This window comes from Drosophila elegans, unplaced genomic scaffold (genome assembly GCF_018152505.1).
Source record: "Drosophila elegans isolate 14027-0461.03 unplaced genomic scaffold, ASM1815250v1 contig_149, whole genome shotgun sequence".
Lineage (NCBI taxonomy): Eukaryota > Metazoa > Arthropoda > Insecta > Diptera > Drosophilidae > Drosophila > Drosophila elegans.
The window spans coordinates 9964516-9990292 of NW_024545513.1; the positions used below are offsets into that span (position 1 = coordinate 9964516).

General features: G+C 38.6%; 3 protein-coding genes across 22 annotated transcripts in view; 2 read left to right on the forward strand and 1 right to left on the reverse strand.

Moving 5' to 3' along the window:
- Positions 1 to 25777, forward strand: part of LOC108136417 (eye-specific diacylglycerol kinase) — a 127116-nt gene that overhangs the window by 71240 nt on the left and 30099 nt on the right. For 6 of the 20 annotated variants that reach the window (XM_041709003.1, XM_017257531.2, XM_017257528.2 and 3 more), the window contains exons 1-2: positions 20803 to 21565; positions 22171 to 23645. The exons of 4 other annotated variants lie outside the window; for them this stretch is intronic. In XM_041709003.1, the coding sequence (XP_041564937.1) occupies positions 21311 to 21565; positions 22171 to 23645 (1730 nt within the window). In that variant the 5' untranslated portion in view covers positions 20803 to 21310. Of the gene's footprint in view, positions 1 to 20801; positions 21566 to 22170; positions 23646 to 25777 lie in introns of those variants that run through there. 10 more of the 20 variants (XM_017257526.2, XM_017257527.2, XM_017257532.2 and 7 more) reach the window with 5 other exon arrangements.
- LOC108136421 lies at positions 2495 to 3483 on the reverse strand. Its single transcript, XM_017257551.2, has 2 exons — positions 3331 to 3483; positions 2495 to 3054 (listed from the first exon to the last, which is right to left on the reverse strand). Exons 1-2 carry the CDS (start codon positions 3394 to 3396, stop codon positions 2530 to 2532), a joined length of 591 nt encoding a protein of 196 aa, XP_017113040.1. The 5' UTR covers positions 3397 to 3483; the 3' UTR covers positions 2495 to 2529.
- On the forward strand, positions 3688 to 4544 carry LOC108136420 (protein FAM8A1-like). Its single transcript, XM_017257550.1, has 2 exons — positions 3688 to 3701; positions 3757 to 4544. The coding sequence occupies exon 2, from the start codon at positions 3775 to 3777 to the stop codon at positions 4483 to 4485; it is 711 nt and encodes a 236-aa protein (XP_017113039.1). The 5' UTR covers positions 3688 to 3701; positions 3757 to 3774; the 3' UTR covers positions 4486 to 4544.

Sequence of the window (25777 nt, forward strand, 5' to 3'; positions counted from 1 at the left end):
TTTTACCAACACTGGAGCCCCATTAAGTGGCGTCTAACAAATCACCGCTGGGAGACAGCTCTGCTCTGAATCGCGTTCAATCTACTGAGTGTTAGCATCTGTGACTGGCTCCGAACGGTTGCCAGTAAATAAACTGGCCAAATTTGTCTAATGCGAGAAACTCCCAAACTCCGAGGTCCCACAGATCCCACATATCCCACTCCCACATATCCCACTCCCACTGCCATTCCCACTACTCCACAAGCCCCGGGGAACTCCCCTTTTTGGGGGGCCATTGTCTTTGCCGGCTGTCGTTGCTCGTTCTGTGCATAATTCACGAGTTCAAATTGCCAAACGCCACATAAATGTACAAACAGGCACGTATTTATATATCTTGCCATCTCCCCGGCCTCAAATGGGTGTGCTGCCTTTTTTTTTTCTTATTCTGTAGGGCTTATGCAGACAGTTGGAGCCACAATTATAGTAATGAAAGCAGATATTCTCGAATAGTGTTGTAAATGGGTTTGGTACGCATATCCACTTATGTCCGACATTAAAAGATAATCACGGGTATAAAAAGTATATAAAGAACAATTATCAAACTTATATAATTTGCAATTAAATCTTACAAACATGAGTTGTCTAAAAAAATCGCAACAAAAGAGCTTTGCAAATCCCAATAAAAGGATTTTTGATCACTTCTAAATGGGTTTACCCAAAAAAAACACTCTTAATAAGAAGTAAAATAACTTAAAACGATTTAAAAGTACCAATATGTACTGTCTTTTCTTGTAATATGTTTTAAAATGCCTTATCATTTTATCCTCTTTTTTGAACTGCTATCACTCCAACCGCTGCTGTCTTAAATATATATACAATATAGGTTAAGTCGCTTTGGCTTTGCGGCTTGCATGCAAATTTTATGTTTTAATAATAAGTCTCTGGCATGCAAGCGTCGCATATTTTATGCCCATTGCTGGGGGGCTGCGGGGATTCCAGGTAAAATGTGTGCTCGAGGCAGCCCCACCTGGAGTTATTCAGTCAGTTAGTCATTCATTCATTCGGTTCACTTCAGTTTCGTGTCCTGGGCTGTTTATTTTTAACCCAATTGTTTTTTTGGCCCCGGAGGAAAAATTAATATCTGCTCCCCCCACCGTGAAATTTTTCGTTTGCCACCCCCCGAACTCGACTTTGACTTCAAAATACATATCTCTTCCGGAGTGCCATTCTTGCACCTAAACCATTGTTAGCAGTTGCATTGAAAATTGATTAAAAATTCCTTCTGAAAATTGGAGCAAATATGGAGAATTGCGGCACACTTTTTAAATTTTCAAATTGGGACGGACAAGTGCGTGCGGTCATGCAAAATGCAAATGCAAATATGAAATAAGATTGCCGCAATTTTCGAAACAGTCGCTCATTTCCACGATAGCCAGGCGGTAAAATAAATATTTTAGGCGCGGCGCACAATATTGAAAATTCAACTTTAAACGGGGTTAGAGATGACAAAAAAAATGTTTCGACAGCAATATGCATTTTAAACATGTGATTAAAAATGCAGATAAGATTGCATTTGTTGAATTAATTTATATTTTTTGATGTCATTAAATATAATTTTTATAAAAAGTTACTGCCTGATTTTAAGCTACTGAAACTGTTTGTTTTGTGATTGCAAATAATTATAGGAAAATGTATAGCCGGTTTTTCGGCTTGAACTTTAACTCTAGTGGTTTTTTTAAAAACCAAGCATTTTTTTAAAACCAAGCATTTTAATTAGAAGTTGTTTCGTGCAAACTAAAACCACTGTAACTAGCCTGCATCTTGAATATATATCTCTCTTTCTGTTGATTTGCGGTTTCTGCCAGTTGCTTTATATATATACCATATATATATATGTGTATATATTTGTATATAGTGTCGACCGTTGCTGGTATAAATTTTCCCTTCCATTTTTATTTCGCACTTAATTAAAAATCCTTCGCTGACGTGCGACACGCACGGTTTAAACCGCCTTAACCCCAGTTCAACCTCAACCTCAATCCCAACCAAAACCCGCTGACAATTGAAACTTGCTTTATTCTGAACTAGTATTTAGCAGATTTACAACCGACCAGGGAACAACATACTCGTGCACGGAAAGTTTGTTCTTCATCCACTTTAATTATTTATTTGGCTATAAATTTAGAATCAGTAGTTAAAATGTCAAGGATTAGCTGAAAAGAATGATTGCCTTTTTATTAATTAAGTGTTAACTAATGTACTTTGGGAAAATAATGTTTTCAATTTTGTATAAACTTGTAAGCGAATAGAAAATATTTTCACAAATCAACTAATTAAATTTTTGTTTTTTTTTTTAAACTTGTGATTTGGTTAACATTCTGCTGAAAGCTTTCCTTAAATACTATTCTAAACTTGTGCCTAATCAATTTGCTTTAATCTAGAAACCCTAAACAAATAGAGCACATTACAAAAAAAAAATAAAAAAAATATAACCTGTTAAAAAATGCACTTTTTTTTTTTTTAAATATGTATGACATCCACTGAAAATCTTTAACAGGACTTATAGATAGTGGCATTGATCTCGTAGTGGCACAGAGCCCTCTTGATGACCTTGTCATTGGGATTCTGGGCGAAGACAGTGCCCTCCAGAGTGTAGAGTGTGTTCGGGTGGTACATGAACTTGAGGATCGCCGTTTCCGGCGGCACCTGGATGCGGTTCATCACGTATACGCCCGTCTTCAGGGGGCAGGCGAGACTCATGTTACTGGCACCCTTAGCGAGCATCAGCTTGGCCACATTGTTCCAGGCGGAGACGTGGCGGATGTACTTCCAGAAATCGCAGGTTTTCATGGTCGAATTGTAAAGCGTTCGCGGCAGCTCCGTTCGAGTGGCGGATGCGGAGCTCCGCTTTCGCGGGTGCTGCAGGAGGACGAGATGCCACAGGGGAATGGCCACATCCTGGCGCACAGTGGTCACCGAGGACATCGAGTTGTTCTTCTCGAAAATGTTGATTTTCAGGCCATAGTTGGGCGTGTCCCAGGACTTAACGCCCACCAACTTCATCATGTAACAGTGCTATGACGGAAAACAGTTTAAAAGTTATGTACATTAAAAATGTTATTCACTTTGAAGACTACTCTAAAAGTTAATGATGTTATTATTTAAATCGGTTTTTTGCTTCCTCCATATTCATCAATGTACATACATTATTTACGAATTTTTTTCTTTTTAATTAACCGTTTTACACACTTTTTAATTTTTTCGCGAACTTAAAAAAAAGACGTAAATTGCAACTTGCTTTGAAAAAAAAAGTTCCAACTGATGGGTTTTAAAACCAAATCACCAAATCACCTGTTTGGTTAATTGCAGAAATCCGAATAATGATATGAAACCCAATAGTTTTCGAATGAAACCCATATTGCAGGGAGCACGGCACACGAATAAATAACAAAACAGTAACTGTAGCAAAGTGATTTAGCCATTGCAGCTAATGATTATTCCCGTGATTTGTCACACCTCAATTGGATCAATTCGGCCAAAATTAAGGGGCTAATTGTTAAATAATTGTGGGAGCATAGTGGCGGGACTTATGTGCGACATTGAACTGAAATTTAAACTTTTCGGTTTCAAAAAAGAAAAAAAAAAAACACTTGGAAAAAATGTTGAGTTTTCTGTCGAAAACATTTGATTTATTGAAAACAGTAGGCTTGGGGTAAACAGTAGTATTACAAAAATTAACTTACAACTTACAACCTGAATTAAATAACAATATTTTAGCTATCGAGATCAAACAAAATGGGTGACCACACAGAACAGACAAATCAGAAACAGATGTCCGCCAAGGATGAGTATTTTGCCAAGCTGGCTAAGTGGGTCGAAGAAACCAACAGAATCCAGACTTTCAATGCAATGCTATCGTACTACATGTGGATGAACTATTTTCAGCAATTGGCGATGGCTCGTCCAGTGACCGAAAGGGAATCAACTCCCTTGGTTGAGGAACCAGAAGAACCACGTCGCAATGTATTCGTGATGGCGCCCATGTGGAAACGTATTGCAGCGGAAGCAATTGATAGGACCTTAATTCTATTCCTGGTGATCATCATTGCACGTGTGGCATCCAGGATCTTTTTCGGTATCGCATCGTTGGACTCTTTCGGGCTGTTCAACGAACCTGTGATGCTGTTATTTCTATTCGAAATTCCTCGCTGCTTTATCGAGGCGCTGTGGTGCTTTGGTTACGATGGACTCACTCCCGGAAAACTATTATTGGGTCTATGTGTCGTTGAGGGCGAGATCATAATTCCACTTCAGGTGCGACATCACTTGGTTCTCATTACCCGGATTCAACCGCCCTCGCTGTCGAACTGCATCATTCGCGTCCTGGTCAAGAACCTCGTGCCAATATTTTTCCTACCCATGTTCCTCAGGGACAATCGCACTCCTCAAGATATCTTGACCAAGACCGTTGTGTTGGAGCTCCGCGCACTAATACTTCTGAACTGATTTTCAAGCATATGCAAGCCGACTGTCTTAATAAAGCTTTGATAATCAATGCCCGAAAAGGTTGTTTTTTTCTTTTAGCTAACAATTTTTGATATCTTTCTAGTGCACATCCTATTATAAGTGGAAATGTTGTGCAAGTCTATAAAATAAATAGTTTGTAATATTTTTAGGGTAAAGGAATACATTTTTGTTTTACTTCAAATAACTTCAATTACTCTGAATGCAAATTGATTTAAAATAATAAATCAATTTCAGGAAATAATAATAATAATTAGGACTAGACTACTTGCAATATTTTTTGGAAATATGCATTGAATCAATTTTAAGAATTCAATTGAACATTTTAAAATAAACAAAAACTGTAAAATAAAACTATTTAAAGAATAAACTTTGGTTCAAACTGGTTTAAAGCTGACATTTTATTCGAACAAACTATAGTTCTTTCTATAGAGTAATAAATAGCCAAACAATTCGGGGTTCTGTTTGTTTAGGCTGGGGTCCAGTGGAGGGAAAATATTAAATGTCGAGCACCGTGTGGTCCCTTTGTTATGGTTAAAGTTATATTGTGTATCCGGCTAATTGCCTTTGGGTCTGTACATGTTCTTCCGGCCGCTTAAGCCTTTCATATTTGCACTATCTGGGACAGCTTTCCGTTACACTTTGTATATGGTAGCATATAAAACAGTTTTCCGATTCGATTCGATTCCTTTCGATTCCGGCTTATTTGTTTGTTGTTCTCGCTGCATGGCAGCAATGGACCGAACAATGGATTGAAATCCACTTTTCACTTTTCACATTCCGATATCCTCACACAACACATCATCCTGGTGGCACTTCCCTTTGTCCTGACTCAATTCACTTTTTATAGTTGTATTTTCAGTTATTTCCCAGCAAATATTTACATGGCATTGGCTTTTCCCGCTCCACAAACATATTTTCCAGGCATTTCGAGGCGTTTTCACGCTTTTATCCTTTGCCTCGCCTCACATCATCGTATCAGACTTCAATGCGATTTGAGTGATGGTGGAAAACTTTTCCAACAAGCTTTCATCTCTTGGCTTTGTTTCAGCCTCCCATACTCATAGTCGATTATATGGATGGCGTTGATTTAACTGAATTTAATTATTTGTTTCTACATTTTCTATTCTTTTTTTTAAATGGTGACCGTTTGATGGCCCACAACTTCATTCGTGGTGACCCCGACTTGGCTGAAAATGGAGCGCAAAGCCATTTAGGAGTGTACAATTTGTCTATATTTCTTGTTTCTCTTCTTCTTGGCCTGTTTTGCTGCTGTGTTAGTTTGTTTGTTTGCTTATTTTTGGATTTGTGTCAATAGCTTTTTATGGGCTTTTAGTTGGACGATTGGCGGCTCGAACATTTATTGTTGGACGGCGCTTTTTGCCGTAGAATTTCCTTTGTGGATAAGGTGGTAGGGGGTGTGGTGGCAAATATTCTAAGCGCTTTTCACATTTCAAATGCACAAAGCCATTTCAGAGAATTGAACAGCGAGTTCGTTTGCGGCTAAAGAAATGGCAACTTTAGTGTGCCCACACATTGAAAAAAAACCGGTCCCAGTTCCCAGCACAAAGAACACTATTTTGTACTTAAAACATATTTAAAACTAAAAAGGGAATGCAATTTGTAATGTAAGGCATTAAAAATTACAATATAAAATATTTTGTTTGCTTCTAAAACTTGCTTAACAATTTTAGAAGACTTAGAAATATAAAATAAATATTGTAAAAGTAATTTGAGTTTCGTTTTTTTTTACATACATATCATTAAATAATGTAAACTGATTATGGTTATATTTTGCTTTAAATAACATCCACTTTTGTTGGTTTTTTGTGATATTTTTTCCCAAAGATCTTTTGAATTTCAAAGACATTTCCATGGGAAAATACCTATGTGGTGACCAATTTTGCAGACATTTGCTCTCTGTGTGCCTGTTAGCTTCTAGCCTTGTTTGTCTCTTATCGTTGCATTGCATTGGGGGCCTTGAACGTTTTATGATTGCACTTTTCAGTAATAAAATAACGAGTGGACGGCGAGTGGAGGTGGGAATTGTGGATGCAACGCCCCAAAGGCGCAGGATCCAAGCTCCAGGACCATACCAATACTAGTCTGCAATGCGACTTCGCACCAAATGCTCGGCTGAAACTTTAATAACCCCAGACGAGGCCGACACTTGCAATAAACTGGCTGCTCGTCGTAAAAGCACAACACACACTCGCATGCCCACTCGTAAAAAACAGAAGTTAAAAAAAAAAAAAGTGGAAAATGTGAGGAAAGTGAGGAATGTGAGGAAAGTGAGGAAAGTGAGGAAATTGAGGAAAGCCCGGGACACAGAGGATACGACGTCCTGACCAAAAGCTGTCAACGCGTCGCCATTGCAGCTCATAAACATGAGACCCCAGAACCAGATCCTTGGACGCCTTTTCCTCCTTTTTCCCCATTTTCCTTCTACTCCAACCTCCCCCTGTCAGTTATAGTTTTGGACTATCCCATCACATTTATTTATTTCGTCGCCATTGCTGTGGCGTTATATGTGCTGTGGAAACACGCTGCTTTGCACTTTATTGCCTGTCCTGCATAATTGTTGGGCTTATTATTGGATTTTGAATAACATTCCATAGACAGGACTCGACAGCCATCCCGAGATGAGCTTTTCCGATGAGTTGGGTTTCTAAATGTATGTTAATCCTTGGAGAAACCAGAGCTTTGGGTTGCGGTGGGTTTCCATTGTCCACTAATAAATAGAGTTGATTAAAGATAGCATACGAATAGAAAATCTAGCATTGAAAATAGATAACTCAATGACAAACTTTATGCCACTTTGAAATTGAAATCAATAGTTATTTTTTTGAATTATTCATTTATTAAAAGATTTTTATAATTTGAAATTTGCTTGTCTCTAAATACATAAATATCAAGCTGTAACAACTTATTAACACTCTGGTATTAATTTTACTTTGTATGAAATTAATTAAAAGAAGAACATAATGAAACTAAAACTTTCAAGAGTTTAATTGGAGCTTAAATTTTTAATCTCTGAAAAACTCAAACGCCACGTTAGCCAGTTCATAATGGCCAGTCAATTGGCAAAATTCCCTTGACATGCACAAATATTTCCCCCCCAAATTCCCAGCTATCATAATCTACTCTTAAGCATTTGGTATTTTAACAATTATAATGTGCTCGGCACTGGCAAAATTGCGCATACGCCGAGTAGGTCAGTTAATAATGGACTTGCAGCGAAGCTGACCAAAATTCCCTTGACCACCGCCAAGACGAAACACAACTCATCAATCTCTGACAGACTTGGTGCCGGGTTTAGCCAATGCAAAACCCCCAGGCACCCAAACCCCAATCCCAAGCTCAAGCCCTAGTGGAGTACTCGTAAATTTCATTTAATCACCCGGACTTTGGACTTCGGACTTGGGACTTGGGACCCCTGGATGGACTTTGATGTAGTACGCAAAAAAATATTAAACTCGAAAGGACCACCGTGCACGTGGCCATTAAATTGTTGGCCCTCGTTCCATTGTCTTTCATACATATACATACATATTTTGTTGTTTTGTATGAAAATTTATTGGCACTGCGACTGATGAGGCAGCAAGAGGTGGCAAATTGGGTCAACGGCAATAATAACAACGAGGTGCAACAGTTGGGGGCACGGGAACAGAACGGAACGGAAACGGAAATGGCGGCGCTGACACACCCAAGGTCACTCAGATGTGCGATATGAGGATTGGGATGGGGTAATGGAGATTCCAAGCTGGGGAAAACACAACACAACACACACACACACACACACATATACACACACAAACACAACATCCACATGACGGAAAGTGCAAATTTATGTTGAAATTAATTGCAATGAGCAGCGGGACAGGAGCAACAGCAACAGAAACTGAAACAGCAACAGCAACAGAAATTGAAACAGGAGGCACAGCCCGGGGACCAAGGCAGTCCGGCCGTGACTTTAATTAGCCGTAGAACGAGTACTCAAAACGGGCATTAACGAAATCAGTCAGTCGTGGGCAAAATTATGGGCTTGCTCTGATTTAAAGAACGTTCAAAAAAAGCGGAAAGTCTACTAAAAAACTCATTAAACTTAAAGGGTTAATAGAATCTCTTTAGACACATAGGTATATGGAAATTTACAATTGAAATTTGTATGTCGGAATCCCATTAATAAAAAAAAATAACTTAAACAAATTTATTTAAGAACTTAAATATATTTAAGAACATAACAACAATGAAAAATGTAATTCAATGTTATCGGCAATAAAAAATGTGACAATTTTATCCCAAAAGATAATATAATAATGTCGAAATGCCAGTGCGCACCATTTTAATCGGTCTTTTTTTTCATTAACGAAAACCCATTTTGCATTTCAAATAGTACTTGGTATTGAGATTCAGTTGAAGAAAGCGTTTTTTCATTCGAGTGGTTGTAAATGTAATATTTATTGAACAGTTTTACAGAAACCCAAAACTCAATTATGTCAGGGTTTGCACTGCAAAAAGTTAGTTAGTTACTATTTAATCAGTCAGTAATCATTTCACTTCAAACTGTAAAACTGAAAATAATGCATGTCACTTTAAATGACCTCAAAAATATTTATTCAAGCTGAAATAATTGCAGCAGGCAGCTAATTTCATTTGTGACTGCATCTTATGAACGAAAATGCATTTCAATTCTTTAAATGGAAATTCTACGAAAAGTAATCAAATCAAGCAGAAATAATTCCAATTGACATTTTGCGTTATTGGTGATATCTTAATGGCACTGGCCATTTAATTCGAAAAACATTTATTCAACCAGAAATAATTCGAACAGACAGTTTATTTCATTTGTTGTGCATCTTATGGGAAATGCACATCTAAATTTTACATTTTACAAAAATCGAAGTTCAGAACAAAAGGTTGAATACAAATTCGGTACGAGCAATCAAGTAAAGAATGTAATAATTTTTAAATATATTAAACTAAATCAAGAAGTTATTTTTTCTTCTTAATGCCAAAATTCATATATGTATAAGTTCTTATTTCTAGCTTGTTGCGTAGGTTTTTTCTTCTTGTGTGAGAATATTATCAGTGCGGTTATTGGGTATATAATTACGAATAATCGGTTTGCTGAATGTTCGCAGAGCATCCTGTGTGCAAAAAAGCGTCATGAATAATTGACACGAATTAAAAATGCAATTGCCATTTGCACTCGGAGGGTTGTTTTTGTTTTTAATTTTTTTTTTTTGCTTACTTTGGCGGCATTTTGTCAGCCACATTTGTGTCATTTATTTGCTGTTTCGTGCGTTATGTTTATTAATTCATTATACTTATTGCACACTCAGACGGCTTGAAATGATATTCCCTGAGATCTTGATGCTTTTAGTGCCCTCCTGAATATTGCATATTCTCGGGCGCTGCACATTAAATGTGGGTGCGTAAAGCGAATTTAGAGCACAATTTCCACAGATTCCGATTTGACTGACGACCGGAAGAGCGTAGGTTTATATCCAAGTGCGAATGATGCGTGTGGGCAGGTAATTTCAGGCGGAAAATTAACATCCCAAGAAAGGGAAATGCCGATGGGAAACGAGGCTCTGGCATCCACATCATCCTACTTCGACATCCTGTCCATTAACAACACGGCCAAATGTGGCTGCATATTTGAGCAGCATATTGTTTGGCCACTGAGCCAATAATACCCATTCATCAATTATTCGGTTAACAACATTCCAGTCTTGCATTTCCAGTCGCTAAATGACTGCATTTTTAAGTATTCTATTGTTGTTAGCAATGATTAAATTTTAATCGTCTCAGTTGATACTCATACGCTACTATTAAAAACAATTGAATCGCATATTTTATTTTTTTCAACAGCAAAAGGGAGTTTTAATTGTGATTATTGTCTGTTTGCTTATAAATATTTTAGTAAGTTTATTAATAAACGCACTACACAACTATGAATAACACTTCTAATGGAATTTGAGATTAAAATTTACCACGATAGAGTCTTTTACGGATTTTTCCGTATTAAATGTTCATATCTTCCTAAATAGTTCGAATTTTTTTAATTAGTAAATAATATATAATTTATTTAAATAGTGCATATTAAGATATGAAATATTCTTTGAAATTGATCACAACAATCTTTCCAATGTGTGCTTAAACATTTGTTTTTAAAACCATTTTATTTAAAATAAGGTAAGGAAAATCTAGCTGCTTCCATTAAATTTGATTTTGTAACACCGATTACCAAATATTTATAAGCAACAAAAAATAGTAAAACTTAACGACTAGCGCAAATAAATTGTGAATAATGTATGCGTCACATAACTCACCTGTTTATCTCGTGGCGCAGTTTTCGGCAACTTTGGGCAACTTGTAAATCCTTAAAATGGATGATCCCAACCGGCGAGAATTATTTGCCATTCAATTCCTCATTCGCAACGACAACTTTGCATCCATTCTCAAATGAATTACAACTCAATTGCGTCGCCACACTCCAAGTGTCACCCCATGATTCATTTGCCTGTTGCTTCTGCTTTCACCCACAATCTGCCACTTTCACCCACTCCCCCTTTCTGTCAAGGCCGCACACTCTCACACATGTGTAACTGATACATTTATTCAAGTGCTGAAAATAAATAATACAACGAGGCACAAAAACAAAAAAAAAAAACAAAAACAGCTAGGGAAAACTGAAATGGAAACTGAAAAGTTGGCGCCCAAGTTGAGGGGCATAAATTTGCGGCGTGCTTAGTGTTTAGTCAGCTAACTTTTTGCATCCACTGTCCCAGGGACATTTGCCAAAGTTGGCCAACTGAAACAAATGGCAACAAATTGTAAATAAATAAAAGTTTTTCGGCCACTCGGGGCTGCATACATAAATCCCATTGAATAATGCCGATCAATTTCGGAGCTGTGCGCCGTGCTGGACAAAGTTTTTTCCAGCAGTGTACACATACAGCTGAGGTTGTCTCAATAGCATCGTATTTGTTTCAATTAAAATGTATTTTATTAACTTTTACATTCGTTGTCACTTTTGAGCTTTTAAATCTAATGCATGTAGACATACTTTATTCTATTTTCTTCTGTACTAAATAGAAAAAAATAGTCAAATTTAAATATAACACATTTAAAAGAAGATTATAAAATAAATAAAAAATAAAGCTAAAGAAATCTTTAAAAAATGTACACTAAAAGTTAAGAATTGAAATCAACAGCAGTTAAAAAATACTAACTTTATATTTTATGCAAGTATAGCTTAAAACGATATAAAAAGATTTTAGGTATTAGAATTATCACCTCATTTGTACACTGTGCAACATAATTTGCAATTAGATTGTCTCTGCCGTAGTCTCTGAAACTCGATGTAGAACTTGATTATGCTACCGAAACGGTTTTGTTTATGTTTATGGAAATTGTTTTCCTTCAACTTGTCCTCTTTTCTCCGAGTATCCAGTAGTTAGCCCCATGGCAGGATTATCCCCCAGTTTATGCGCTTAATTGTTGTTTGCCTTTCACTCGGCTCCTGCGTTCAACTTTGGGCCCAGTTACTTGTCATTTGGGCCAGTCTTCTTGTCGTTGTTGTTGTTTTTGTTTCTGGTGTTTTTGTTACGGCTGTTATTGCATGTCAGTGTCGAAGGGGGACATCCAATACTCCCACACTCGGTGACAAAAAAACAGACAACGTCGAAAGTGTTTGCTGCCATTCTGTTTTTGGACAAGTTAATCAGATATCAGATCCAATTGGGTTTCAATGGGCCGGTTTGTTTGCGTCCAAAATTGAAATGTTAAACCCTGGAAGAAATTTGCTTTTTTTTTGCGATGACGGTGACTTTTGTCTTAGAATACCATAACGGATTTATGTTAAGGCAATGGTAATTATCAATGGATCAAAATGATAAAGTCTAAACTTTAATTGGCAATTTAATCTTTTACATAATTAATAAAATTTGTTACTTTGCTTGAAAACGAATAAATCTAAAATGCCAATGTAGCAAGTTTTCAATCTATTAAAAAATGAATATTAGTTTTAAATTTATTATGTATATTAATACTTCACTTTAGTAAAACTCTTTACTAGTAATGATAAATCATTGAAAAATTTTTATACAAAAAGTATTATCATTGAATTGTTTTTAGAAAACTCTTAAATAAATAAATAAAACAAAAAATTACAAGAAAACTTTGTTGTTGAAAAATAAAAGATTTAAAGTTGTATTTTAATGTTTTTAAATTGAGTAGTTATAGATCTTTAATTAATTATAATATTAAAATTTCCTGCCTTTAGTACTTTGTTTTGCATATACTAATTCTTTAACTCTCATATTTTAAGTTTTCGAATCAAGATTGTAGAATATAGATCATTGTATTTGGTTTTGCATATGCTCGTATTTCTCAGAGTCCAGCGTCAGCATTAATCTTGTCTTTATCCAAGTTAACTGAAAACTTTCGCAATTGAAAGAGACTTGGCTAATGAGTGGGGACACAGAGATTATGCTACCAAGTTTCAGACGAACGCACTGTTCTGTGTGTGTCGAAAACTTGTGGTAACTAAAGCCCCTGTTGAGCACTCATTATCACTTCCCCATGCGAACTATATGGTATTTGTATCTCTGTTTGTATATGTCCTGGATATATATCCAAATACAAATACAAAAACAAATGTGTGTGAGTGGAGGATGCTGGCTGGCATTCCTTTTGTGTGTTAATGGAAAAAGTTAGAAGGCCCCGGACGGAGTTGGATGCTTTTGATTGCATACGCTGTTGGGTCTTGCCATAGATATTACTTAACAATAAACTGCAGCCCATTGTTGTGAGAAGCGAGAGATAGGGCATCTCCCGTCCACAAAGTCCCTGCAAATGCAACACTGAGCCTTTCATACTATCAATGTGGTCATGTTTAACACAAACTGCTTGCTACTTTCATTGAAATCATCTTGCCCGGCCAGATAATGAGCCTAATGTGCATTGAGCGAGAACTCGAAGTAGTCAATATAGACAGACTGATCAATACATACTACAAGTTGCACTATTGTGTATATCAGATTTCTTAAGCCAAAAACCAGTGTTATTTTGGCCAGCTCTCAAGGCAAAATGAATTTCAAGGAGTCTTACTATGGTAAGTATTTTTCCCATGTCGAAAATACGAATGTTAGAAACAGACTGCGGTGCATTTTAAAATTAAAAATAATTTATAGACTCTTACAAAAATGTTATGTTATATTTATAAAAACGAAAATGTATATTAATTTAATAACGAGCTTTATAAGAAAAATAACAAATCAAATGGGTTCTTATCAATTTTATATATAAAAAGAATAAATAATAATACAAATAAAATATTCTACCTAAAATTCTTGCTATAATTTTTTAAGTATTATAATTCAATGAATTTAAAACTTGCCTTTATAATAATTTTATAAATTGTTAAGTATTTCAATTCAATGAATTATTATATTCATTTGCCAGATCATTTGAAATTTGTCTTGTTGAGGGTACCGCGTTGATAGTGTCAAAGTAATGCAATTGACTAGATGAGGCATAGCCGCTTTTTCAAAAATATTCACATTTTTTCGGTCGATAACTGGCTCGATCCGCTGTGCTCTCAGCTATTCCGACATCTTGCCAAATTCATTATTTGTCTAATAAGGAGCCAACATCGCAGACACTTGAGGGCACTTAAAAAAATATTAAAACTATATTGATTGTCGAACCACTCGAGTTGAAAACTGACGAGCAACTGAGCCCGATTTCTAACTAAGCGAATGGAAATTTCTTCACTTGCTTACCGTTTTCGAGGCGTTGAGGTCGGGGAAATGGGGAAAGGGGGCACTGTTTTTTTGTTGAAGCTGCTTAAAAATTGATTAGCACCTGGCCCATAACAAGTTTCAAATTACCAGGAGGCGTCTAACTGCCCTCGCTGATTTCAGCGATTCCACTCTTCGAATCCCAACTTGTTGTTATGTGCTTAGCTGCTTAGCACATTATTCTATTTTATTTTTTAGGGCCCCGAAATAGGGATGGGGGGCTAACCATTTCCGTGAGCTGAAAGAAAATCCATTCATGCATTGATGGAGATTAGAGATTTTGGAGGAATGATCCGCAACTTGAAGAGTTGACCAAACTTCTGCAGAATTTGATTTGAGCTATAGCTTGTTCCTCAAAGTTATTACTTAAAGGCCTTTATTGTTTTTTTTTTTAATTAAAGTTAGCAACTAGATTTGTTGGGCATGTTTGGAGAACTTAAGATTAAAGGTTATATTTAAATGTCATTGAAGTAAGATTTTATTATATTTTGTATTCGTTGTTTTGGCAGCATTTAAATTGAATTTACCAAAAAATGTTTAATAGCCACTATTTAATCATACATTTTATGGGGTAGTGATGGGTAATGATTTTCCAGGGTAGAAATTTGTTCGTTTGTCGTCGACAACAATACAATACAACCAGCACAACAATCTCGTTTATTGAGACAAGTTTTTAGCGTATTTTGTCCTTGTTTGCTCTCTTTTTGGCCCCAAGCGTTTTTTTTGCCAGCCGCATGTTAAATGCCCTAATTTCCCGGCCACTTTATGTTGACTTTGAGTGGGTCTGCCGTTGCCTTAGCACCTTGGTGTGATTTGGCCAGAGTCGGGCATTATCCCCCTCGAATTGCCCATAGCCCCGCACACCCCTTGTGCTTGGAAAAGTTAACGAGCTGTGGCCTGTCAGTGTGTGCTGACATAATTGCAAGTGGATATCAAATATTGCCCCTCGATTCCTATGGCTAATGCCGTCTGTTCGTTTCGAGAGGCTGTCAGGGGCAGGCGGACCGAACTGGGCGTGGCAGAAAGGTCATTCGGGCGGCAAACATTGGGGCGGGGCTGTTGCCATGGCGAAAGAACAGTGCTGCCAGCAGGCCATTAAAAATAACTAGAAATATCAATAACAGATAAAAACAAAAAAGCATTGAAAAGATTTCTGATCAAAAATAAAATTTATTAGGCTATCAAAAACAAGTTAAGACATTATAATTTTAAGGTCTAAAAACAGATTTTTACTGCTTGCTTTAGTCACAGGCAAAATACTCGTTTTTCCAAATACCTGATTCATTAGTTTTACTTTTTGGTTTATTTAAAAAAAAATAAAAATCAGAAAATAACCGTTTATTTAAAGACAGATAATTCTGAAAAAGAAGGCAAATCTGACAGCACTGGCTGAGAAGCCACCACATGACACACAAATCGAATCGAATGCTCAAAAATCCATTTCAACAGAGTGTCAAAGATGTCAGGTCAGGAGGTCAGAGGTTGCGAAAAGTGCAGAGCCACGCGATTTGATTTTATATGTGGTGTGTTTTGTGAGTCCAAAATGGGAAGAAACTAAGAAACACATTTCAAGTCAATGAGTTTGACTATGCTAACAAATAACATACATGCACTAGAATTTTCCCAAAATAATTTTAAACCTAAAGAATGCTTTAGCTTTAAGTCGTACTATTAATAATATATTATTCACTTAAGACTTGTTTATTCAGATTGATAATGTCGGTTTATTTTGTTTGCTGCCCCTTGCAATGCTATATTATTATTGAATAATGAGTAAATAATTTATTGCAATTTTGTCGGGTAATTGAGAACATTTTCGAATTTTTCTGGCACGCCTATCAATCCGCCTGCCGCCTGTTTCTCATTTCTTTTCTGTCACTTTTGATAATTGCATGACGCGTTTTACACGCGACTTAAGCGCGATTTGTATACATTTCGATCACACGCAGACTCTCGCATACATGTACATGTACACACACACACACACACACACACATGTGCAAGGGACTATCGATGGCATATCCTTACAAGGATTTGCACTTAACCTGCTCCACTTGCAGAGAAACTTGGCATCGATTGAGATTGCAGGGAAATGCGAGGAAAACTGTGAGAAAAGCCGTCGAGAAGTGAACAAAAAAACGGCTGCTCAAGTGGAAGCAATCGCTCAAGTTGGAAACCCTTTTTTTGTGTGTGTGTGCTTTTATGGGTTTTTATTATTTTTTGTTCTTCCTGCCACCTGCTGACGTCACTATTGACCCACTTGCAAACCGAATCGAATTCGTATTCAAAGTGCCAGCCAAGTCAGATGCCAAAGATGATAATGCACGGTGAAAAAAGTTGTCACACAGCTCAGTGATATCTATTTTTAAAGAATATAAATGACAGTTATTAAATATCTTTAATCATACAGTTAAAAGCAAAGGGTATTTTTTTTAATGGCTTGTCTTTCAGAATATTATATTTTGAATAACTTGGCATACTCTATTAATATTACTCTTCACTGAGTAAAATGTTATTACTAAATTGTCCATAAGCTTAAAGTATTAATTTAAAGCTTTTTTAATACATAAATAATTATGGAAATTTTAAAAATCAAGAAATATTTACTTTATTTGATCTGTGCTTGGCCAAAAACGAGACGAGATAAATGTAAGTCAAACCCTCTGCTCACTTTTCAATCTCCGAGTCCCGAATCCTTTGCCATTGATAAATATGCCAAATCATTGGGCACGTCCTTAGACTCCCGATCAGATTCCCAAGACACGTGCATCAACTCCGACCCCTCGGATTGCAAAGAAAAGAGGAGAAAATTAAGCCAGAAAAAAAGTAAAAAGGTAGGGGTGTAAAGCAAAAGTTTTTCCATTCACTTTTCGTTTTGTTTGCCAAGTTATTTTGTCAAAATTTATTTAAATATTCTGCCGAATTTCCTGGAACACTTTGCTACTCGGCAGCGTTCTTCTCGATAAAGTTTTCGCATCCGTTGGCGCCAAAACGCTTCGCGTTAAATAATTTCCCCAACACTCATTAAGTGCAACAAAAACACTTCTCGTCTCCTTTCTGGCAGCGACAAATGGCAGCAAATTATGATGCTGCTCCCAAGTTATTCTGCCGAAAAGGAAAACCCAACCCAACCCATTCCAAGGTCGCTTCGAACCCTTACACATACCCACACCCCCATCAAGCGTAAACTCTTCTCCGCTTCAACCAATTTCTCTTTTTGGCTTGCTTTTTTTTTCGACAACTTTTCCTTCTGCCAACAATTAATTGAAATTAACATATTTTTCCTTTTTTATTTGAGACAACTTCCCGTCCTCCCCTTATCCTTGACCGCAGTTGCACGCCTGACTAACTTAATTTACCCCAGTTTTCCTCCTCCGCGAAAATTAAGATGCCGCGGATTAACTTTCAGCGTCTGAGCCAGGCAAAAAAAAAAAAAAAAATACGAAAAAGGGGGAAAGTAAGCTATTTGGACCAATTAAATTCTTGACGAAAGTTACTTAAACTTAAACTTACTTTCGCAGAAATTCAAAATTTCACTAGTATCCAACTTCGAATTCTAATTGGGCAGGTGAACAACTTTCCCATTAAACTGAGTTCCGGGAAATGTTGTAATCGGAATTAAGTTAATCCAATAGATCCAACTTCCCTTTGGCAAAAGTATAAGTATTATTTATTTTGACATAACATTTTACCCCATGATTGTTCTATTCTTAAAACAAAAAGTGGAGTATTTAAATTAACGAAATGGCATATCAAAAAGTAAATAAATAAATGTAACAACTTTTCTTTAGTTTCCAAACTGCTTATTAACATATAAAAGACGCATAAAATAACCATAAATTTAGCTCATCAATGGCACATGGCTTTTTTTGTTGGGAACTTTCAAGACAAATTGCAGGTTAAAAGGGGGGTCCAAATTAATTTTACAAAAATGTTTATGGCCTGCAAGTGAAGCGCTTGCTTTTTGTGGGCACCTTTAATGAGCCAGACTCAAAGACAGGGGCGCCGCAGCCAAGGGGGGTTTCCCAATGCCCAGCAAAAGAATGAAAAAAGCCATGGGAAATGGGAATGGGCGGAGGAGATGTGTTCTTTCAGTCACATTCCTCATACGCCACCGATTCCCCAGATGCTCCATTTGCAGCTCTTTGAGTTCCAGTACACACATATATATATTATATATATATATATATTTTTTTGTATTGTTGTTGTGGCTCCTCGTTGGGCCTTGCCTTTATGAAAAATTATACAAAACTTTTTACTTAGTGCCACGCGGGCTCTGAACAATTACGAGGCCATCAGGGAAGTTGAAGGCACAAGGCAGCAGGCAGCAGGCAGTCGGGTCAAGTCAAGGGGTCGGCAAATAAATAACGTGTTTGTAATAAGCCAGTGTACAGTATATATATATATATATATATATATATATATATATATATATATATATATATATGTGTGTACTCGTTTATATTTGATTTGGCCCCTTAAACGATGCAGAAAGTTGAAAGGGAATGGTGAATAGATGTGGTAAAATGGGAGGCCTTCCTCCAATTGAAAATGGTTTCCCATTCGAATGCTGGCTTATCGCTGCCAAAGAACAATCTGTCAGTTTTCCACTAATTAACTGAGTGGCGAACAATGTCCAAGATTTATGCGTATTTTTCTTGGCTAAAATTTACTTAATTACAAAGCAGTCCCTTTCTACCAACAATCTCGCCACTCAACAGGCATAAATCAGGGCAATTGTTTAAGAAACTTTGCCTCTCTACTGAACATTCTGAAAAGTTTTTAGGCATCAACCGACAAGCTCGTCTTTAAAGAAGTCGTATTCTTTGGCTATTTGAATGTGTATTTGTGTTTAAGGGGCTGTTAAAGAGTTGAACGTTTGGGAAACAAGTCAGAAATGTGTGAGTAGAAAAATTCAAGACCTCTCGAATGTGATTGAATTTGTATTTAGTTTTGTACTATTTAGTACCACTAAACTAGTTAAAACGACTAAATTGAACCCCTTATTTGTGATGTATATTTTGTTATTTATGTTTGATCTTTTTGATTACAGCCGGAAAGTAGGCCACGCTGTTTAAGTGATGTTCCAATTGAGAAATCTCAGTGCCAAAGTAGGCTATTGCTGTGCATTCAATGCACTTGCATTCCATTTCCAATTAAATCTCTGTTAATCTGGGCTTTCTCCCCCCAGTTTCCCGTTCTAATTACGCACTTTGGCAAATTCTTTGTGACTCGCACACGCCATTCCATGCCGTCACCTGGCAAACTTTCGGCATTTCTATGGAATTCAATTTCAAAGCTATATCATTTTCATTTAATTTCACGCTTTCAATTTGTGACCCACACAAACAGGGGCGGCGCTCTTTGTCCGGCCGCATCCCTTTTTTGGCCCGCCCCTCCACTCACCCACTGATGTGAGTGGGTACATCAGCCCCTTCGACCCCGATGACCCTCTTTTTTACCCGGTGACCCCGCCATCGGAGGAGTCGCGCGGCACATGCCAAAGGTATGCCATAATGGATTTTTTGCCGTTGTTTTCCTTCAGGCACCTATTGTCTGTAAAACGAGACCACCGCCCCGTCGCATTTCGCCCCATTTCCCCTATTTTCATCCGTTTTCCAGCCCGGAATCAAACCGAACCGTTAGCGAACCGCATCGCCCGTCGATTTAGCACTTTCCACTAAACACACGTGGCTCGGTATGCTTTTGGAATGGTTTGGAATGGAATAAAAAACCAAACAAAAAAAGGCGAACAAGTGTTCAAAACAAAACTTCTTCTTATGGCAAACAAGAATATCCATGACCAGGTCAAAGGGCATCGTAAAGATATCGAATCTGATTGCCCTTGCGTGAAGAAGTCACATAATTATACAAATAGCCCTACAAATGTAGCGAAATTTTAGACATGTAAATAACGTGTTTCTTGAGGATCTAAATAGTAAATAGTAAATAGATTTAATAGTATGTATGTTAAATATTCAACATTTTTTTTAAATTTAGAATTCTATTAAGTAGGAAACCCAATTTAAAAAAAAAGCTTCCATTGACATGCAGTCAAATAGTCCCAAAGAGCAGTATATACAAATACAAATCCTTTATAACAATAACAAAGGTGGGCGATATTTTGTTTTTTTTTTATCTTTTGTACAGGCAGCAGTTTTTCTAAAAAAAAAACTTCAAACAAACAATTTTTAGCCCCGTTGGCAATAAAAGGATTTTCCAATTTACAAAAAACCTTCGATGCAAGGGCTTTTGTGTGAGTGAGTGAGAGTGTGTGCGTTTGAGACTTTCACGAAATTGGTCAGCAAAAATTTGTTTGGCGTGTAAATTGAGCAGTTTTTTTGCAGCCATTGTTTAAGTTTCGTGGGGAAAGGAAAAGTGTGGAAAATGTTTTTTAATCATTTAACTAACGTAATCAATTCTCCCATTTCTTTCTCTCTCTTTCTCTCTCTTCCTCTTTCTCTCTTTTCTGGGTGCTTTGTAAATTGCCATTCACAGCGCAAAACTTTTGATTAATTAAAAGTAAAACAAAAAGCCGAGAGCCAACCAAGAACTGGCTTCTGGCGTCCACCAAAAATCACAACGAGAGTCCTGAAACTCACTAACAAATACAAAAAAACTTCTCCTCCAGGAAGCTAAAGCAACAACAACAACAACAAAAAGGAAAACAAATAAAAAAAAAAATCAACTTTGGCAGTACATCAACATCGAAATGGAATTGGCCTTTAGAATTGTCAATCCGCAGTTAGCCACCTACAAAAACAACTATATCAGCAACATTCACACCAGCAATAGTAAACTAATCGCGAGCAGTAGCAGCAATTGCCACATCAGCAACAATAACGACGAGAACAACAATCCAAACAACAAAAGCGACATAAATTTAACAACGATTAAATCAGCAGCTAGAGCAGCAGCTGCAACAACCACCACAGGCAACAACCAATTCTCAGCAGCAGCAAGCTGCAACAACTTTGCAGCAACATCCAAGCGAAATGCAGCAGCAACAACCGTCCATCGACCAGCTGCACGAGCCCACAGCTTCGAACAGCAATTCGGCAACAACTAAGCCGGCAGCGACAACAACGACAACGACAACGTCAACAACCAACAATTTCCACCAGCAACTGCAAGCAACAACGGCAGCAACCATGCAACGTCTACGAACAACCTTCACGCGATCGCGCACTCCAACCGGTGCCGAAATGAAGATGCAAAACAGCCTTGAGGTGCCCAAGCAGGTAAAAAAGGTGCTTAATCGATTTATTCCGATGTTACCCATCGTCTGTTTATTGTTGCCTGCGGCATGCAGATTCGGATTGTTCCCGTTGTCTTGGTTTGTCTTCAACTGATTTTTTTTTACTTTTACTTTTTGTTTTACTTACCAGTATGGTATACTATTGAATTTGAAACTCAAATATTTTCCACAAAGGGCGCCAATAATAAAATACCTTTGAAATCCTTTCATTTTTTAAACCTCCATTTGTCATTTCGCTGTCTAGCTGTCTTGACGTTTTGTTAAATATTTTTAAATGCAAATGCATTCATATAGTTATCGGATCGAAAACAAAAGATAGCATTGCAGTTATGTGTTTTGCATGTGTTAATTCAGTTCCGTTGGCATGCACACGTTGGAAGTCCCTTTTCAATGTTTATTTCTTTTATTGATCAATAAATTTGGAAAGTTTATTGTTACCCTTTTGTTGTGTCTTGCATGTGTTACTTTCTATGACTTTTGATTAGTTACTAGTTGACTAGTGTACTAGTTCTGTTTGTTTCGCATGCCCCACGTTGGGCGCCACTAAAAAAGTGACCTATCTTTGACCCCCGTGACCAACCGCTTTGCACGTTGCAGGTGCGCTCGGCCTCCTTCGACGAAATGCAACTGGAGTCGCAGCGTGCCTCCTCCAGCCTGCTCAAGCAGCAGTCATCGTCCTCCGCCTCGGCGGATGAACGCTCCGCGGAGGCCGGCTTCTTGCAGGTCCCGTTGGCGGCCCATCAACAACGATCGCATAGCTTCGACTCGGCAACCGCCTCGGGGGGCAGCGATGATTCCGGCACCTTTCTGGAGGTGCCCCGCCGACTGAGGACAGCTCGTCGCAGCTCGTCCACCAAGACACCGCCGCCGTGCATCCATTGTCTCTATTTGGAGGAGTACGAGCGTCTGATGACGGACGAGCAGCGCTACTTTATTGATCATCGCGAGCTGTCGGCCCTCAGCTATAGCAACACCAGTTCGGAGGCCAGTGAGGATGAGGAGGCAGGGGATGGTCATGACCATGCCGATGGTGAGGAGGAGGGCAGCACGGCCATTGAGGATGCCGAGGAGGAGACCACTGAGGCAGCCACCGAGGAGGCGGATGAGGACCCCAGGACCGAAGTGGAGTCCGAGCACGATCACGATCACGATCCGGATGACGATGCCGCCCTGGAGATGGACATTCGCATTGGCAACATGAGCCAGGGCAGCAGCATTGAGGAGTCGCGGGCCCGTCTCCCGCGGCAAATGCGACGTCACACCATCGGCAGCAGCTCGGTGACCTCGGCCTCCGAGGACGAGGGTCTCGAGGGATCGGACAATGGATCGCCGCACTTTGGCAACACCCTGTTGCCGCCACAACCGGCCACCCCATGCGGCATTACTTTTACGCTCAGTCCAACCAACGGCGACTATCCATCGCCGCCGCATCTACCCCTGGATCCCGGTTCGCCGCCCATGTCGCCCTGCTCCTCCGCCTCGGGAAGATTGCCCATCCTGGGCCCGACCATTGCCACGCCCTGCTCCGCGGCCGATGCCGAGGATGCCGGTGCCGCCATGGGCGGTCTTCCGGTGCGGGCCAGACGTCGTTCGATTTCGCGACAGGAGGCAATCTTTGTGGAGCCCACCGGCAACTCGCTGGAGAATGTCTCGCACGAGGAGGTGGACAACAGCAACACCAACAGCAACACCAACACCAAGTCGTCGGTGGACACGACCGACTCGCTCGACGAGGCCTCGACCATGGCCATCTGTGGCTCACCCGGTGCCGTCGGCGGAGCAGGTGCCTCGTCCAGTGGTAGTCATCACAACGCCTTCGTTGTGCGGGACATCTACTTGACGGTGCCCGATCTGAAGCGGGATCGCGCCGCCTCCGTGGATTCGTGCTTCACGAAACTCTCGTCGAACGCCAAATCGGAGGAGTTGCAACCGAGTGCCGATGGATGTTTCCTCACCGTGCCGAACGTCAACGCAACCAGATCGCGGTCCGTGGACATCGTGCTGCCCACCGACGAGCAGGCCAGGTACAAGGCCTTGTCCATGACCGGATCCACCGTCACCTACGCAGATGGGTATGTACCATAGGAATCTAATTGATGTGCAAGTGGCCACAAGATACAGATTCAGATTGTTTTAAATATTTATTTCCTGTGTTCCCTGGGAGCCAATGAACACGGAATAATCTGTTTTTTTGTTTTAATTTTTTGGTAGGCTTCTATGTCCTTAGAAAGATATAGAGACAAGCCCTTAATTTAAGCAACACTTACTATATAAAATTTTAACAACAGAACAATTATTTTTTACTTTTGAATATCCACTAACACCTTTTACATTTACTCTTAGTTATTTATTTAAATATTTACAATACAAGTGTGAAAAAATTAGGTACTATATTTAAAAGGTCTTTTGTTTTGTAACTTGTAATTGTAATATTTAAAACTTTGTATTTGGGGACACTTTTTTTTCCTCAGTTTACTTTTATGCCCTACTAACTTTCAACCGTTCTTCTTTTTTTGTTTTTATTTCAACCTTATCCATTATTTGGTTAGGTAAAATGTTAATACTAAAAGGGAGCAACTAGTGTTAAACGTATGTTGGAGTTCACCCAAGGGTTTTAAGCCTTGCCCTACATGGCATACACCAATTTAGCTGGTCAAGTCAAAGTAAACGACTTGGGGGAAAAAAAAAGAAAACCTGGCCCTTCTTTATTGTTTACTTTCGGTTTTACTTTGCCAGAGATTTAAGGTTCCTCCTCCACCTCCTAAACTTCCAAATCCCCTCCTAAATTGGGTGGATATTTTTAGAGCGGCCAACTTTTAAATTGACTCATTAAAACGAGCTTAACACGTGGCCCTGCTGAGGATTTTGGGATCAGCAGAAGGACAACGGACTGGAGATGCAAACGCAGGGTCATAATTGCGGCCGTTTTGTTTGAATCAATTTTAGACTCGGACCCTGGATCTGGAATCCAGTATCCCATATACGTTACCAACTTGACCTGCGTGGGTGACACGTGTGCCTTTTAGGTGTCCGGTGTCCAGTTGTGTAGGGCAGTGGACCAAGCCCCGTCGACTAAGGCCTAATTAGAGACGAAGGCTTCGGCTGCCGCTCACTGCCTCAATTTCGCCCCTGGCAATTCATAATTCTCGCCAAGTTGGACCAGAGCGTTCCGTATGCCAACCCTCGACTTGAATAAATTATGGGAGGCCGCACAAAAAAATGAAGCCCGTTGGGAGGGTCGAAAACAAGGAGTACAGAGTACAGAGTACAGAGACTTTAAATGCCCTTCAAATAAATCATGAGACTTAATAAAGAGTATTAAGGAACATTAAAATCTTTCTTTTTATTTGCTTCTGATAATGACAAGGTGATCTAATGCCGGACTGCATAACTAAAATATGTTTTTAAGGTCAATAAATCCAAAACTTTACGGATATCATTTTTATACTTCTTATCTTTACAAATACATATATTTACAAACATATCACAAAATCAATTTTACAAATAATAATTTGATTTTAAATAATCAAACTGGAATTTTTATAATATTATATTATTTTTTTCTGGTTCCCCAAACATTAAAACAAATCATTTTTAAAAATAAATATAGAATTTAATATTAAACTTTTTAATTTACCTAAATAATGTTATTATTATTTTCTGGTGTCCTAAACATTATAATTGTTATTTTCTTTTGCTGGATTTGGTATCAAAATTAGCATGCCCACTGTCAGGGCAGTTAAATTGGCTCAGCGAACCGATTTCCTTGAATTACACCAAAAGCCGCTCATAAATAATATTCAAACAAAGTGTCCCGTGTCCGTTGTCCGTTGTCCTTTGTCCGTTTGTCGTTGTCCGCATATTACATTGCCCGAAATGACAAGAAGACAACTGACTGCGTGTCCAAAGCTTAAGGCTCGAAGTGTGAGACTGACGAGCCACTTGCGGCCAATTTGTTTCACTGCAGCACACCACACCACCACGTCATGACCCACTTCCACCGCGAGGAGCACCACCACCCAGTGGAGTCCTCTCCCTTTCCAAAGGGAACCGATATGGCTATGGATAATTCAGAACTCGCCTCTGATGGATTAGATAGATTAGGACTCCCCGCGTGCGTGTGTGCTTTTCCGTGGCGAGAACTTGCCCAGAAACCCGATTCCGTTTCGCGGAAAATTAATTAGCTTAGTGCGGGTTTATCATA

What these genes read in the sequence shown, in the direction of transcription:
- LOC108136421 (XM_017257551.2), bottom strand. Translation starts at nt 3,396, where the DNA reads ATGGGTTTCATTCGAAAACTATTGGGTTTCATATCATTATTCGGATTT. An exon ending in TTCTGCAATTAACCAAACAG is followed by an intron (nt 3,055 to 3,330) that starts GTGATTTGGTGA and finishes TTTCCGTCATAG; the next exon opens with CACTGTTACATGATGAAGTT.
- LOC108136420 (XM_017257550.1), top strand. Translation starts at nt 3,775, where the DNA reads ATGGGTGACCACACAGAACAGACAAATCAGAAACAGATGTCCGCCAAG.